The 15797-nt window shown below is 46.1% G+C and overlaps 1 protein-coding gene across 1 annotated transcript in view; it reads right to left on the reverse strand.

The window, feature by feature from the left end:
- Positions 1 to 8524: 8524 nt before the first annotated feature.
- The window catches only part of fgfr3 (fibroblast growth factor receptor 3), a gene marked incomplete at both ends in the record, with an annotated part of 280133 nt that continues 272860 nt past the window's right edge, over positions 8525 to 15797 (reverse strand). Inside the window, 2 exons of the mRNA XM_084181508.1 lie at positions 8525 to 8767; positions 14132 to 14237. Coding sequence (XP_084037634.1) covers positions 8525 to 8767; positions 14132 to 14237 — 349 coding nt within the window. The remainder of the gene's footprint in view (positions 8768 to 14131; positions 14238 to 15797) is intronic.

A 15797-nucleotide genomic window follows, 5' to 3' on the forward strand; every position in this document is an offset into this window, starting at 1 on the left:
ACTATCACGACACCAGGAATATTCCCCATGTTAGTCCAACTATCTAGACACCAGGAATATTCCCCATTTTCAGATAATCCATCCACCTGACAGGTGTGGCATATCAATAAACTGATTAAACAGCATGATCATTATACATGGGGACAAAATGTGCAGTTTTGTCACACAACACAATGCCACAGATGTTTCAAGTTTTGAGGGATTGTGCAATTGGCATGCTGACTGCAGGAATGTCCACCAGAGCTGTTGCCAGACAATTGAATGTTAATTTCTCTACCATAAGCCACCTCCAACGTCGTTTTAGAGAATTTGGCAGTACGTCTAACCGGCCTCACAACTGCAGAACATGTGTAACGACGCCAGACCAGGACCTCCACATCTGGCTTCTTCACCTGCGGGATCGTCTGAGACCAGCCACCCGGACAGCTGATGAAACTGAGGAGTATTTCTGTCTGTAATAAAGCCTTTTTGTGGGGAAAAACTCATTCTGATTGGCTGCGCCTGGCTCCCCAGTGGGTGGGCCTATGCCCTCCCAGACCCACCCATGGCTGCACCCCTGCCCAGTCATGTGAAATCCATAGAGTAGGGCCTAATTTATTTAAATTGACTGACTTCCTTATATGAACTGTAACTCAGTACAATCGTTGAAATTGTTGCATGTTTTGGTTGTATTTTTGTTCAGTGTATTTATTTCAGCTATTTGAGTTTGGGTTTTCAGTATAGTTTTCTAATGTTGGTGGGACATATTGTTCTGTTTTAATGTTACTCTTGAATCACTATGATAAATAGAATAGTTTTTCTTCAGTATATTTTTTTACCAGAGATGAGATTTACTTTGAGGTGCAAAGAGTAGGAATAGCCCTAGAGGTGAAATCACAAAAATGATACAGACATGATAGAACCATGGTGGCGTAGCAGGAAGACTGGAACGCCGTGAACCATGGTGGCGTAGCAGGGAGACTGGAACGCCGTGAACCATGGTGGCGTAGCAGGAAGACTGGAACGCCGTGAACCATGGTGGCGTAGCAGGGAGACTGGAACGCCGTGAACCATGGTGGCGTAGCAGGAAGACTGGAACGCCGTGAACCATGGTGGCGTAGCAGGAAGACTGGAACGCCGTGAACCATGGTGGCGTAGCAGGAAGACTGGAACGCCGTGAACCATGGTGGCGTAGCAGGAAGACTGGAACGCCGTGAACCATGGTGGCGTAGCAGGAAGACTGGAACGCCGTGAACCATGGTGGCGTAGCAGGAAGACTGGAACGCCGTGAACCATGGTGGCGTAGCAGGAAGACTGGAACGCCGTGAACCATGGTGGCGTAGCAGGAAGACTGGAACGCCGTGAACCAAGAGGTTGTGAGTTCAAATCCCAGGTGAGGACATGATAAATTACATTACTGTATGAATACACAATGTAATCATGTCTCAAATATGCCTGTTGAAAACACTTTATGTTAAAAGCACTGTGTATGTGGGTGTCCCTCAACTACTTTTCTCCTTCCCCCCTTCTGACACCCAGGTGACGACACGTATCTCTGCGTGCCTGGCAGATATCTCAACCTGGATGTCGGCCTATTACCTCAAGCTCAACCTCGACAAGACGGAACTGCTCTTCCTCCCCGGGAAGGCCTACCCACTCAAAGACCTCTCCATCACGGTTGACAACTCCACAGTGTCGCCCTCCCAGAGTGCAAAGAACCCTGTCGTTCTCTGCAAACATCAAAGCAGTGATAGACTGTTCTCCCTGCTACCGCACGGCAAGCGGTACCGGAGTGCCAAGTCTAGGTCCAAAAGACTTCTCAACAGCTTCTTCCCCAAAGCCATAAGATTCCTGAACAGCTAATCATGGCTACCCGGACTATTTGCACTGCCCCCCCACCCCATCCTTTTTACGCTGCTGCTACTCTGTTAATTATTTATGCATAGTCACTTTAACTCTACCCACATGTACATATTACTTCAACTATCTCAACTAGCCGGTGCCCCCGCACATTGACTCTGCAACGGTACCCCCCTGTATATATAGCCTCCCTACTGTTATTTTATTTTACTTCTGCTCTTTTTTTCTCAACACTTTTTTTGTTGTTGTTTTATTTTTACTTTTTTTGTTAAAAATAAATGCACTGTTGGTTAAGGGCTGTAAGTAAGCATTTCACTGTAATGTCTGCACCTGTTGTATTCGGCGCATGTGACCAATAAAATTTGATTTGATTTGATTTGACCCGTTCATGCTCTATAACATCCGTAGAGTACAACCCTACCTCACACAGGAAGCAGCGCAGGTCCTAATCCAGGCACTTGTCCTCTCCCGTCTGGACTACTGCAACTCGCTGTTGGCTGGGCTCCCCGCTTGTGCCATCAAACCTCTGCAACCAGGTTTTCAACCTCCCCAAGTTCTCCCATGTCACCCGCTCCTCCACACACTCCATTGCACTTGACTTCCCCCTTCTATCTCTGACTGATAGCTATGTTATTGAGGAAAAATGTACTTTCTGCCTGTGATATGTGGTTGTCCCACCTAGCTGTCCTAAGATGAATGCACTAACTGTAAGTCTAAATGACTAAAATGTCAAATGTTAAAAAAAATGTTCTCTACTTTCACCTCAACACGTTTTAATATTGAAATAGTCAAATAGTACTAGGCATCTTTATGTATCAATGACTCTTCCTCTCCTCCTCCTCTCCCTCCTTCTCCTCTTCCTCATCTACCCTGGTGGGTTGAGGGATGATTTAGAGGTTGGTCCAGACGGGGGTTGGGACGGGTGAAGAAAAGAGGCATGAGGCAGGGGATGGGGAAAAGAGCGGGAGGAGAGGAGGAGGAGGAGCAAAGAGAAGGAGAGGGGGAGGCGAAAGTAGAGAAGGAGGGGGAGGAAAAAGAAAAGGGAGGAGCGAGGGGAGGAGAGAAGGAGGGGGAGGAAAAAGAAAAGGGAGGAGCGAGGGGAGGAGAGGAGGAGGAGGGATGGATGGAAAACCTTCCCAGCAGCAGCATCGTGGAAACAGAACTATCCCTTGAGTAGCGAACAAGCCCCCTCAGTAGACGTGAATAGAGCTATAGAAATATTCAGCAGCAGCAGGAAGTTCCACTGAGGTACAGGAAGTTCCCTTCAGGATGCACTTCAGACAGGATGGGATCCGGGCCAACGGCCGAGCAGCAGCCTCAGTCCAGAACCCAACAGCCGAGTTAGGACAAGGGCAGCCTGTAGCCTCAGTCCAGAACCCAACAGCCGAGTTAGGACAAGGGCAGCCTGTAGCCTCAGTCCAGAACCCAACAGCCGAGTTAGGACAAGGGCAGCCTGTGGCCTCAGTCCAGAACCCAACAGCCGAGTTAGGACAAGGGCAGCCTGTGGCCTCAGTCCAGAACCCAACAGCCGAGTTAGGACAAGGGCAGCCTGTGGCCTCAGTCCAGAACCCAACAGCCGAGTTAGGACAAGGGCAGCCTGTGGCCTCAGTCCAGAACCCAACAGCCGAGTTAGGACAAGGGCAGCCTGTAGCCTCAGTCCAGAACCCAACAGCCGAGTTAGGACAAGGGCAGCCTGTAGCCTCAGTAGAGAACCCAACAGCCGAGTTAGGACAAGGGCAGCCTGTGGCCTCAGTCCAGAACCCAACAGCCGAGTTAGGACAAGGGCAGCCTGTGGCCTCAGTCCAGAACCCAACAGCCGAGTTAGGACAAGGGCAGCCTGTAGCCTCAGTCCAGAACCCAACAGCCGAGTTAGGACAAGGGCAGCCTGTGGCCTCAGTCCAGAACCCAACAGCCGAGTTAGGACAAGGGCAGCCTTATTCTAAAATGGATTCAATTGTTTTTTTCCCTCATCAATCTACACACAATACCCCATAATGACAAGGCAAAAACAGGGTTTTGGAAACTCCAGGAACCTAGGAAGAAACCTAGAGAGGAACCAGGCTCTGAGGGGTGGCCAGTCCTCTTCTGGCTGTGCCGGGTGGAGATTATAACAGTACATGGCCATTTAAGGCCAGATTGTTCTTCAAGATGTTCAAACGTTCATAGATGACCAGCAGGGTCAAATAATAATCACAGTGGATGTAGAGGGTGCAACAGGTCAGCACCTCAGGAGTAAATGTCAGTTGGCTTTTCATAGCCGAGCATTCAGAGGTCGACACAGCAGGTGCAGTAGACAGAGAGAGAGTCGAAAACAGAAGGTCTGGGACAAGGTACCACGTCCGGTGAACAGGTCAGGGTTCCATAGCCGCAGGCAGAACAGTTGAAACTGTAGCAGCAGTTCTGGAACCCTTTGATGCTCTTCTTCTTCTTAGCAGCCGGTGGATCATGTTCCGGAACCCTTTGATGCCACTTGATCATTATTTTCCCTTTAGTTACTAAATATAGACTGTAAACATTTAGACCACTGAAGGTCAACTGGAAAGACAATTGCATAATGACAGGGTATTTGTTTATATATCTCCTGATCCTACTGCACCTAGATAGATCTAGTCGCAACATCACTCTGCTTACATTCTCTTAACAGTGCAGTATTTGGTTCAGGAGATTTTTAAATAAGATGAAAAATAATTAAGAATAATTTGGCACTTCGTTCTTGATAAACTACATTTTAGGATCTTGCACTTTACCATCTTGTTGCACATTTTGCATTTAATAAAAACCTCTTAAGTTATATTCCACTACATTGGCACATCAATTACTTACAAACACACACACATGATTCAGAGTGAATGCTATAATGTTATAACTATCTACCTTGTGATTGTGACACCACAGGGCAGGCCTTCATGTTCTAAATTCATATTCTATATTAACACTGTAGAGAAGCAAGGAAACCTGGAGCGCCTGGTCAGATGTTTCGGTAACACTAGATAATGTTTCAGAAACACTCTAGAACATGTTTCAGTAACACTGTAGAATATGTTTGAGATGTTTCAGTAACACTAGATAACAATTTTGGAATAAATTACAATAGATATATTACTAGCTCTCTATTTATTACAGTATACAGTGAGGGAAAAAAGTATTTGATCCCCTGCTGATTTTGTACGTTTGCCCACTGACAAAGAAATGATCAGTCTATAATTTTAATGGTAGGTTTATTAGAACAGTGAGAGACAGAATAACAACAAAAGAATCCAGAAAAACACATGTCAAAAATGTTATAAATTGATTTGCATTTTAATGAGGGAAATAAGTATTTGACCCCTCTGCAAAACATGACTTAGTACTTGGTGGCAAAACCCTTGTTGGCAATCACAGAGGTCAGACGTTTCTTGTAGTTGGCCACCAGGTTTTCACACATCTCAGGAGGGATTTTGTCCCACTCCTCTTTGCAGATCTTCTCCAAGTCATTAAGGTTTCGAGGCTGACGTTTGGCAACTCGAACCTTCAGCTCCCTCCACAGATTTTCTATGGGATTAATGTCGGGAGACTGGCTAGGCCACTCCAGGACCTTAATGTGCTTCTTCTTGAGCCACTCCTTTGTTGCCTTGGCCATGTGTTTTGGGTCATTGTCATGCTGGAATACCAATCCACGACCCATTTTCAATGCCCTGGCTGAGGGAAGGAGGTTCTCACCCAAGATTTGACGGTACATGGCGCCGTCCATCGTCCCTTTGATGCGGTGAAATTGTCCTGTCCCCTTAGCAGAAAAATACCCCCAAAGCATAATGTTTCCACCTCCATGTTTGACGGTGGGGATGGTGTTCTTGGGGTCATAGGCAGCATTCCTCCTCCTCCAAACACAGCGAGTTGAGTTGATGCCAAAGAGCTCGATTTTGGTCTCATCTGACCACAACACTTTCACCCAGTTCTCCTCTGAATCATTCAGATGTTCATTGGCAAACTTCAGACGGCCCTGTATATGTGCTTTCTTGAGCAGGGGGACGTTGTGGGCGCTGCAGGATTTCAGTCCTTCACGGCGTAGTGTGTTACCAATTATTTTCTTGGTGACTATGGTCCCAGCTGCCTTGAGATCATTGACAAGATCCTCCCGTGTAGTTCTGGGCTGATTCCTCACCGTTCTCATGATCATTGCAACTCCACGAGGTGAGATCTTGCATGGAGCCCCAGGCCGAGGGAGATTAACAGTTATTTTGTGTTTCTTCCATTTGCGAATAATCGCACCAACTGTTGTCACCTTCTCACCAAGCTGCTTGGCGATGGTCTTGTAGCCCATTCCAGCCTTGTGTAGGTCTACAATCTTATCCCTGACATCCTTGGAGAGCTCTTGTGGAGAGTTTGGAACCTGATTGATTGATTGCTTCTGTGCACAGGTGTCTTTTATATAGGTAACAAGCTGAGATTAGGAGCACTCCCTTTAAGTGTGCTCCTAATCTCAGCTCGTTACCTGTATAAAAGACACCTGGGAGCCAGACATCTTTCAGATTGAGAGGGGGTCAAATACTTATTTCCCTCATTAAAATGCAAATCAATTTATTTTTTGTTGTTATTCTGTCTCTCACTGTTCAAATAAACCTACCATAAAAATTATAGACTGATCATTTCTTTGTCAGTGGGCAAACGTACAAAATCTGCAGGGGATCAAATACTTTTTTCCCTCACTGTAAGAGTTTAAATAATATATTGGATGAAGACTATTACGTCTAGAACTAGCATGGGAAAACATAATTAAAACGTAAAAAGCAGTGAAATAAATGTGACATTTAGCAATAATGTTACTAAAACCCTCTCTGGCGGCTTCTTCTTCCTCTTCTTCTTCCTCTTCTTCTTCTTCTTCCCCAGCAAGAGTTACTTGTCGCTTTGATGTTGCAAAAGTAAATTTTGCTACCAAGGTAACCAAGGTAACCAAGGTAACCAAGGTAACGCTCAATAATGTTTCACACCCTAGATCAACATTTCATAGCGCTAAGTTTCCTTGTCCTGCTCTGCTCATTGAAATTGCTTAAATTCTTTCATACATTCTTTATTCTTTTACTGTAAAATAAAAAAAGATGGATAAAAAAACGGCAGAAATAAAATCTGCCAGTTGTGAAAATAATGTTGTTCTGTTGTCAAATAAGTTACAAAAAAAGAAATAAAAAATATTTGCTTACAGTACTAACATCCTAAACTAGATGAACAACATGTTAAGTCTATAAATATCTTTACAAATATACATGTTAATTATTAAAATAAACATTTTGTATCACTTTAAATGATTACATGCTCATGACAGTGTATTGCAATGCTTTGATTCGAAAACAATATTTTAGGAAATTATTTTAAGTACGTGGAAGCAATATGATACATATTTGAGTTTATATATTTACAATAACAACTTTTCAAAGATACATAGAAACCTCCCCCATCTATATTTCTCTCCTTCTGAAGGAGTTGACTGAAGGGGCTGACTGAAGGGGCTGACTGGGTATGGTGTGACTGAAGGGGCTGACTGGGTGTGGTGTGACTGAAGGGGCTGACTGAAGGGGCTGACTGAAGGGGCTGACTGAAGGGGCTGACTGGGTATGGTGTGACTGAAGGGGCTGACTGAAGGGGCTGACTGAAGGGGCTGACTGAAGGGGCTGACTGGGTGTGGTGTGACTGAAGGGGCTGACTGAAGGGGCTGACTGGGTATGGTGTGACTGAAGGGGCTGACTGAAGGGGCTGACTGGGTGTGGTGTGACTGAAGGGGCTGACTGAAGGGGCTGACTGAAGGGGCTGACTGAAGGAGCTGACTGAAGGGGCTGACTGGGTATGGTGTGACTGAAGGGGCTGACTGAAGGGGCTGACTGAAGGGGCTGACTGAAGGGGCTGACTGAAGGGGCTGACTGGGTGTGGTGTGACTGAAGGGGCTGACTGAAGGGGCTGACTGAAGGGGCTGACTGAAGGGGCTGACTGGGTATGGTGTGACTGAAGGGGCTGACTGAAGGGGCTGACTGAAGGGGCTGACTGAAGGGGCTGACTGAAGGGGCTGACTGGGTGTGGTGTGACTGAAGGGGCTGACTGAAGGGGCTGACTGAAGGGGCTGACTGAAGGGGCTGACTGAAGGGGCTGACTGGGTGTGGTGTGACTGAAGGGGCTGACTGAAGGGGCTGACTGAAGGGGCTGACTGAAGGAGCTGACTGGGTGTGGTGTGACTGAAGGAGCTGACTGGGTGTGGTGTGACTGAAGGGGCTGACTGAAGGGGCTGACTGAAGGGGCTGACTGAAGGGGCTGACTGGGTGTGGTGTGACTGAAGGGGCTGACTGAAGGGGCTGACTGAAGGGGCTGACTGAAGGGGCTGACTGGCTTTGGTGTGACCCATCGGATTGATTAACTAAAGACCAAGTACAAAAATATACATTTTCATTTTAAAGAAGAAAAAAAAAACATGCTAAATAAATAATAATAATAATAATAATAATCCATCCTTCAATGCAAAGAGTCTTTTAAAAACGTGTCAGTTTGTACTACATTTAATTTCTAACAAGAGTAGGAACACAAACATATCTGAAGCACTCTGGAAGTAGTGCATGCCCTGTTCTGTTTCCATATCTGGTGGAGGTTCAAAGATCTATGTCCTGATCACCCCATTGGTCTGCAGTAGTGCATGCACTGTTCTGTTTCCATATCTGGTGGAGGTTCAAAGATCTATGTCCTGATCACCCCATTGGTCTGCAGCAGTTTGACAGGGTTTGGGAGACATGGTTCGTTTCCCTGGATCAGTTTGGGGAAGCAGGGTTCGTCTGGGAGGGGGTCGTGGGGAGGGGGTCGTGGGGAGGGGGTCGTGGGCGAACACTGAGTCGTCTCCTGAGGAACAGGTGCTGCTGGAGTCCTGGCAGGTTGGAGAGTACTGCTCAAACGGGACAGACAGGTCCAGGTACTCCTAAAGGAACCAACACAACACACAGCATTAGAACAGACAGGTCCAGGTACTCCTGAAGGAACCAACACAACACACAGCATTAGAACAGACAGGTCCAGGTACTCCTGAAGGAACCAACACAACACACAGCATTAGAACAGACAGGTCCAGGTACTCCTGAAGGAACCAACACAACACACAGCATTAGAACAGACAGGTCCAGGTACTCCTGAAGGAACCAACACAACACACAGCATTAGAACAGACAGGTCCAGGTACTCCTGAAGGAACCAACACAACACACAGCATTAGAACAGACAGGTCCAGGTACTCCTGTAGTAACACAACACACAGCATTAGAACAGACAGGTCCAGGTACTCCTGAAGGAACCAACACAACACACAGCATTAGAACAGACAGGTCCAGGTACTCCTGAAGGAACCAACACAACACACAGCATTAGAACAGACAGGTCCAGGTACTCCTGAAGGAACCAACACAACACACAGCATTAGAACAGACAGGTCCAGGTACTCCTGTAGTAACACAACACACAGCATTAGAACAGACAGGTCCAGGTACTCCTGAAGGAACCAACACACAGCATTAGAACAGACAGGTCCAGGTACTCCTGAAGGAACCAACACACAGCATTAGAACAGAGAGGTCCAGGTACTCCTGTAGTAACACAACACACAGCATTAGAACAGACAGGTCCAGGTACTCCTGAAGGAACCAACACACAGTGTTAGAACAGACAGGTCCAGGTACTCCTGAAGGAACCAACACAACACACAGTGTTAGAACAGACAGGTCCAGGTACTCCTGAAGGAACCAACACACAGCATTAGAACAGACAGGTCCAGGTACTCCTGAAGGAACCAACACACAGCATTAGAACAGACAGGTCCAGGTACTCCTGAAGGAACCAACACAACACACAGCATTAGAACAGACAGGTCCAGGTACTCCTGAAGGAACCAACACAACACACAGCATTAGAACAGACAGGTCCAGGTACTCCTGTAGTAACACAACACACAGCATTAGAACAGACAGGTCCAGGTACTCCTGAAGGAACCAACACACAGCATTAGAACAGACAGGTCCAGGTACTCCTGAAGGAACCAACACAACACACAGCATTAGAACAGACAGGTCCAGGTACTCCTGAAGGAACCAACACAACACACAGCATTAGAACAGACAGGTCCAGGTACTCCTGAAGGAACCAACACAACACACAGCATTAGAACAGACAGGTCCAGGTACTCCTGAAGGAACCAACACAACACACAGCATTAGAACAGACAGGTCCAGGTACTCCTGAAGGAACCAACACAACACACAGTGTTAGAATAGACAGGTCCAGGTACTCCTGAAGGAACCAACACAACACACAGCATTAGAACAGACAGGTCCAGGTACTCCTGAAGGAACCAACACAACACACAGCATTAGAACAGACAGGTCCAGGTACTCCTGAAGGAACCAACACAACACACAGTGTTAGAACAGACAGGTCCAGGTATTCCTGTAGTAACACAACACACAGTGTTAGAATAGACAGGTCCAAGAGGGTTATTTGGACACTGGGGTTCAAGAGGGTTATTTGGACACTGGGGTCATAGAGGGTTATTTGGACACTGGGGTTCAAGAGGGTTATTTGGACACTGGGGTCCAAGAGGGTTATTTGGACACTGTGGTTCAAGAGGGTTATTTGGACACTGGGGTCAAAGAGGGTTATTTGGACACTGGGGTCCAAGAGGGTTATTTGGACACTGTGGTTCAAGAGGGTTATTTGGACACTGGGGTTCAAGAGGGTTATTTGGACACTGGGGTCCAAGAGGGTTATTTGGACACTGTGGTTCAAGAGGGTTATTTGGACACTGGGGTTCAAGAGGGTTATTTGGACACTGGGGTCCAAGAGGGTTATTTGGACACTGTGGTTCAAGAGGGTTATTTGGACACTGGGGTCAAAGAGGGTTATTTGGACACTGTGGTTCAAGAGGGTTATTTGGACACTGGGGTCAAAGAGGGTTATTTGGACACTGGGGTCCAAGAGGGTTATTTGGACACTGTGGTTCAAGAGGGTTATTTGGACACTGGGGTCAAAGAGGGTTATTTGGACACTGGGGTCCAAGAGGGTTATTTGGACACTGGGGTTCAAGAGGGTTATTTGGACACTGGGGTCCAAGAGGGTTATTTGGACACTGTGGTTCAAGAGGGTTATTTGGACACTGGGGTCAAAAAGGGTTATTTGGACACTGGGGTCCAAGAGGGTTATTTGGACACTGGGGTCCAAGAGGGTTAATTACCCACTGGGATCAAATAGGGTTATTTGGACACTGGGGTCAAAGAGGGTTAATTACCCACTGGGATCAAATAGGGTTATTTGGACACTGGGGTCCAAGAGGGTTAATTACCCACTGGGGTCAAAGAGGGTTATTTGGACACTGGGGTCAAAGAGGGTTATTTGGACACTGGGGTCAAAGAGGGTTATTTGGACACTGGGGTCAAAGAGGGTTATTTGGACACTGGGGTTCAAGAGGGTTAATTACCCACTGGGGTCAAAGAGGGTTATTTGGACACTGGGGTCAAAGAGGGTTATTTGGACACTGGGGTCAAAGAGGATTATTTGGACACTGGGGTTCAAGAGGGTTATTTGGACACTGGGGTCAAAGAGGGTTATTTGGACACTGGGGTCAAAGAGGGTTATTTGGACACTGGGGTCAAAGAGGGTTATTTGGACACTGGGGTCCAAGAGGGTTATTTGGACACTGGGGTCCAAGAGGGTTATTTGGACACTGTGGTTCAAGAGGGTTAATTACCCACTGGGATCAAATAGGGTTATTTGGACACTGGGGTCAAAGAGGGTTAATTACCCACTGGGATCAAATAGGGTTATTTGGACACTGGGGTCCAAGAGGGTTAATTACCCACTGGGGTCAAAGAGGGTTATTTGGACACTGGGGTCAAAGAGGGTTATTTGGACACTGGGGTCAAAGAGGGTTATTTGGACACTGGGGTCAAAGAGGGTTATTTGGACACTGGGGTTCAAGAGGGTTAATTACCCACTGGGGTCAAAGAGGGTTATTTGGACACTGGGGTCAAAGAGGGTTATTTGGACACTGGGGTCAAAGAGGGTTATTTGGACACTGGGGTCAAAGAGGGTTATTTGGACACTGGGGTTCAAGAGGGTTAATTACCCACTGGGGTCAAAGAGGGTTATTTGGACACTGGGGTCAAAGAGGGTTATTTGGACACTGGGGTCAAAGAGGATTATTTGGACACTGGGGTTCAAGAGGGTTATTTGGACACTGGGGTCAAAGAGGGTTATTTGGACACTGGGGTCAAAGAGGGTTATTTGGACACTGGGGTCAAAGAGGGTTATTTGGACACTGGGGTCCAAGAGGGTTATTTGGACACTGGGGTCCAAGAGGGTTATTTGGACACTGTGGTTCAAGAGGGTTAATTACCCACTGGGATCAAATAGGGTTATTTGGACACTGGGGTCAAAGAGGGTTAATTACCCACTGGGATCAAATAGGGTTATTTGGACACTGGGGTCCAAGAGGGTTAATTACCCACTGGGGTCAAAGAGGGTTATTTGGACACTGGGGTCAAAGAGGGTTATTTGGACACTGGGGTCAAAGAGGGTTATTTGGACACTGGGGTCAAAGAGGGTTATTTGGACACTGGGGTTCAAGAGGGTTAATTACCCACTGGGGTCCAAGAGGGATATTTGGACACTGGGGTCAAAGAGGGTTATTTGGACACTGGGGTGTAAGAGGATTATTTGGACACTGGGGTTCAAGAGGGTTATTTGGACACTGGGGTCAAAGAGGGTTATTTGGACACTGGGGTCAAAGAGGGTTATTTGGACACTGGGGTCAAAGAGGGTTATTTGGACACTGGGGTCAAATAGGGTTATTTGGACACTGGGGTCAAAGAGGGTTATTTGGACACTGGGGTCAAATAGGGTTATTTGGACACTGGGGTGCAAGAGGGTTATTTGGACACTGGGGTCAAAGAGGGTTATTTGGACACTGGGGTTCAAGAGGGTTATTTGGACACTGTGGTACAAGATGGTTATTTGGACACTGGGGTTCAAGAGGGTTAATTACCCACTGGGGTCAAAGAGGGTTATTTGGACACTGCGCCACTCGTCTCCCGAGTGGCGCAGTGGTCTAAGGCACTGCATCGCAGTGCTAGCTGTGCCACTAGAGATCTTGGTTCGAATCCAGGCTCTGTCGTAGCCGGCCGCGACCGGGAGACCCATGGGGCGGCGCACAATTGGCCCAGCGTCGTCTAGGGTAGGGGAGGGAATGGCCGGCAGGGGATGTAACTCAGTTTGTAGAGCATGGCGTTTGCAACGCCAGGGTTGTGGGTTCGATTCCCACGGGGGTATAAAAAAAAAGAAGACAAAAAAAATAAAAAATAAAAAATAAAAGTAATGTATTCACTTACTGTAAGTCGCTCTGGATAAGAGCGTCTGCTAAATGACTTAAATGTAAATGTAAAATGTAAATGGACACTGGGGTCAAAGAGGGTTATTTGGACACTGTGGTTCAAGAGGATTATTTGGACACTGGGGTTCAAGAGGGTTATTTGGACACTGGGGTCAAAGAGGGTTATTTAGACACTGGGGTCAAAGAGGGTTATTTGGACACTGGGGTCAAAGAGGGTTATTTAGACACTGGGGTCAAAGAGGGTTATTTGGACACTGGGGTTCAAGAGGGTTATTTGGACACTGGGGTCAAAGAGTGTTATTTGGACACTGGGGTCCTTTAGGGTTATTTGGACACTGTGGTTCAAGAGGGTTATTTGGACACTGGGGTCAAATATGGTTATTTGGACACTGGGGTCAAAGAGGGTTATTTGGACACTGGGGTTCAAGAGGGTTATTTGGACACTGGGGTCCAAGAGGGTTATTTGGACACTGGGGTCCAAGAGGGTTATTTGGACACTGGGATCCAAGAGGGTTATTTGGACACTGGGGTTCAAGAGGGTTATTTGGACACTGTGGTTCAAGAGGGTTATTTGGACACTGGGGTCCAAGAGGGTTATTTGGACACTGGGGTCCAAGAGGATTATTTGGACACTGGGGTTCAAGAGGGTTATCTGCAAATAGTCCGGGTAGCAATGATTAGCTGTTCAGGAGTCTTATGGCTTGGGGGTAGAATCACAGTAATCTGGGGTTAGGGTTACAGTAATCTGGGGTTAGGGTTACAGTAATCTGGGGTTAGGGTTACAGTAATCTGGGGTTAGAGTTACAGTAATCTGGGGTTAGGGTTAGAGTAATCTGGGGTTAGGGTTACAGTAATCTGGGGTTAGGGTTACAGTAATCTGGGGTTAGAGTTACAGTAATAGTTGTGACTTACGTCCGTGGAGGTCATGGATAGAACCCTGTCATGGTCTTCCACCAGCTGCCTGAAGGTAGGCCTCTGGGATGGAACAGCGTGCCAGCACTCCCTCATGATCATATACCTACAGAGACACAACAGTTACAATACAACACTCCCTCATGATCATATACCTACAGAGACACAACAGTTACAATACAACACTCCCTCATGATCATATACCTACAGAGACACAACAGTTACAATACAACACTCCCTCATGATCATATACCTACAGAGACACAACAGTTACAATACAACACTCCCTCATGATCATATACCTACAGAGACACAACAGTTACAATACAACACTCCCTCATGATCATATACCTACAGAGACACAACAGTTACAATACAACACTCCCTCATGATCATATACCTACAGAGACACAACAGTTACAATACAACACTCCCTCATGATCATATACCTACAGAGACACAACAGTTACAATACAACACTCCCTCATGATCATATACCTACAGAGACACAACAGTTACAATACAACACTCCCTCATGATCATATACCTACAGAGACACAACAGTTACAATACAACACTCCCTCATGATCATATACCTACAGAGACACAACAGTTACAATACAACACTCCCTCATGATCATATACCTACAGAGACACAACAGTTACAATACAACACTCCCTCATGATCATATACCTACAGAGACACAACAGTTACAATACAACACTCCCTCATGATCATATACCTACAGAGACACAACAGTTACAATACAACACTCCCTCATGATCATATACCTACAGAGACACAACAGTTACAATACAACACTCCCTCATGATCATATACCTACAGAGACACAACAGTTACAATACAACACTCCCTCATGATCATATACCTACAGAGACACAACAGTTACAATACAACACTCCCTCATGATCATATACCTACAGAGACACAACAGTTACAATACAACACTCCCTCATGATCATATACCTACAGAGACACAACAGTTACAATACAACACTCCCTCATGATCATATACCTACAGAGACACAACAGTTACAATACAACACTCCCTCATGATCATATACCTACAGAGACACAACAGTTACAATACAACACTCCCTCATGATCATATACCTACAGAGACACAACAGTTACAATACAACACTCCCTCATGATCATATACCTACAGAGACACAACAGTTACAATACAACACTCCCTCATGATCATATACCTACAGAGACACAACAGTTACAATACAACACTCCTCATGATCATATACCTACAGAGACACAACAGTTACAATACAACACTCCCTCATGATCATATACCTACAGAGACACAACAGTTACAATACAACACTCCCTCATGATCATATACCTACAGAGACACAACAGTTACAATACAACACTCCCTCATGATCATATACCTACAGAGACACAACAGTTACAATACAACACTCCCTCATGATCATATACCTACAGAGACACAACAGTTACAATACAACACTCCCTCATGATCATATACCTACAGAGACACAACAGTTACAATACAACACTCCCTCATGATCATATACTACAGAGACACAACAGTTACAATACAACACTCCCTCAATCGACTCATATACCTACAGAGACACAACAGTTACAATACAACACTCCCCTCAT

This window comes from Coregonus lavaretus (assembly GCF_964263955.1).
Source record: "Coregonus lavaretus genome assembly, chromosome: 18".
Taxonomy (NCBI): Eukaryota; Metazoa; Chordata; class Actinopteri; order Salmoniformes; family Salmonidae; genus Coregonus; species Coregonus lavaretus.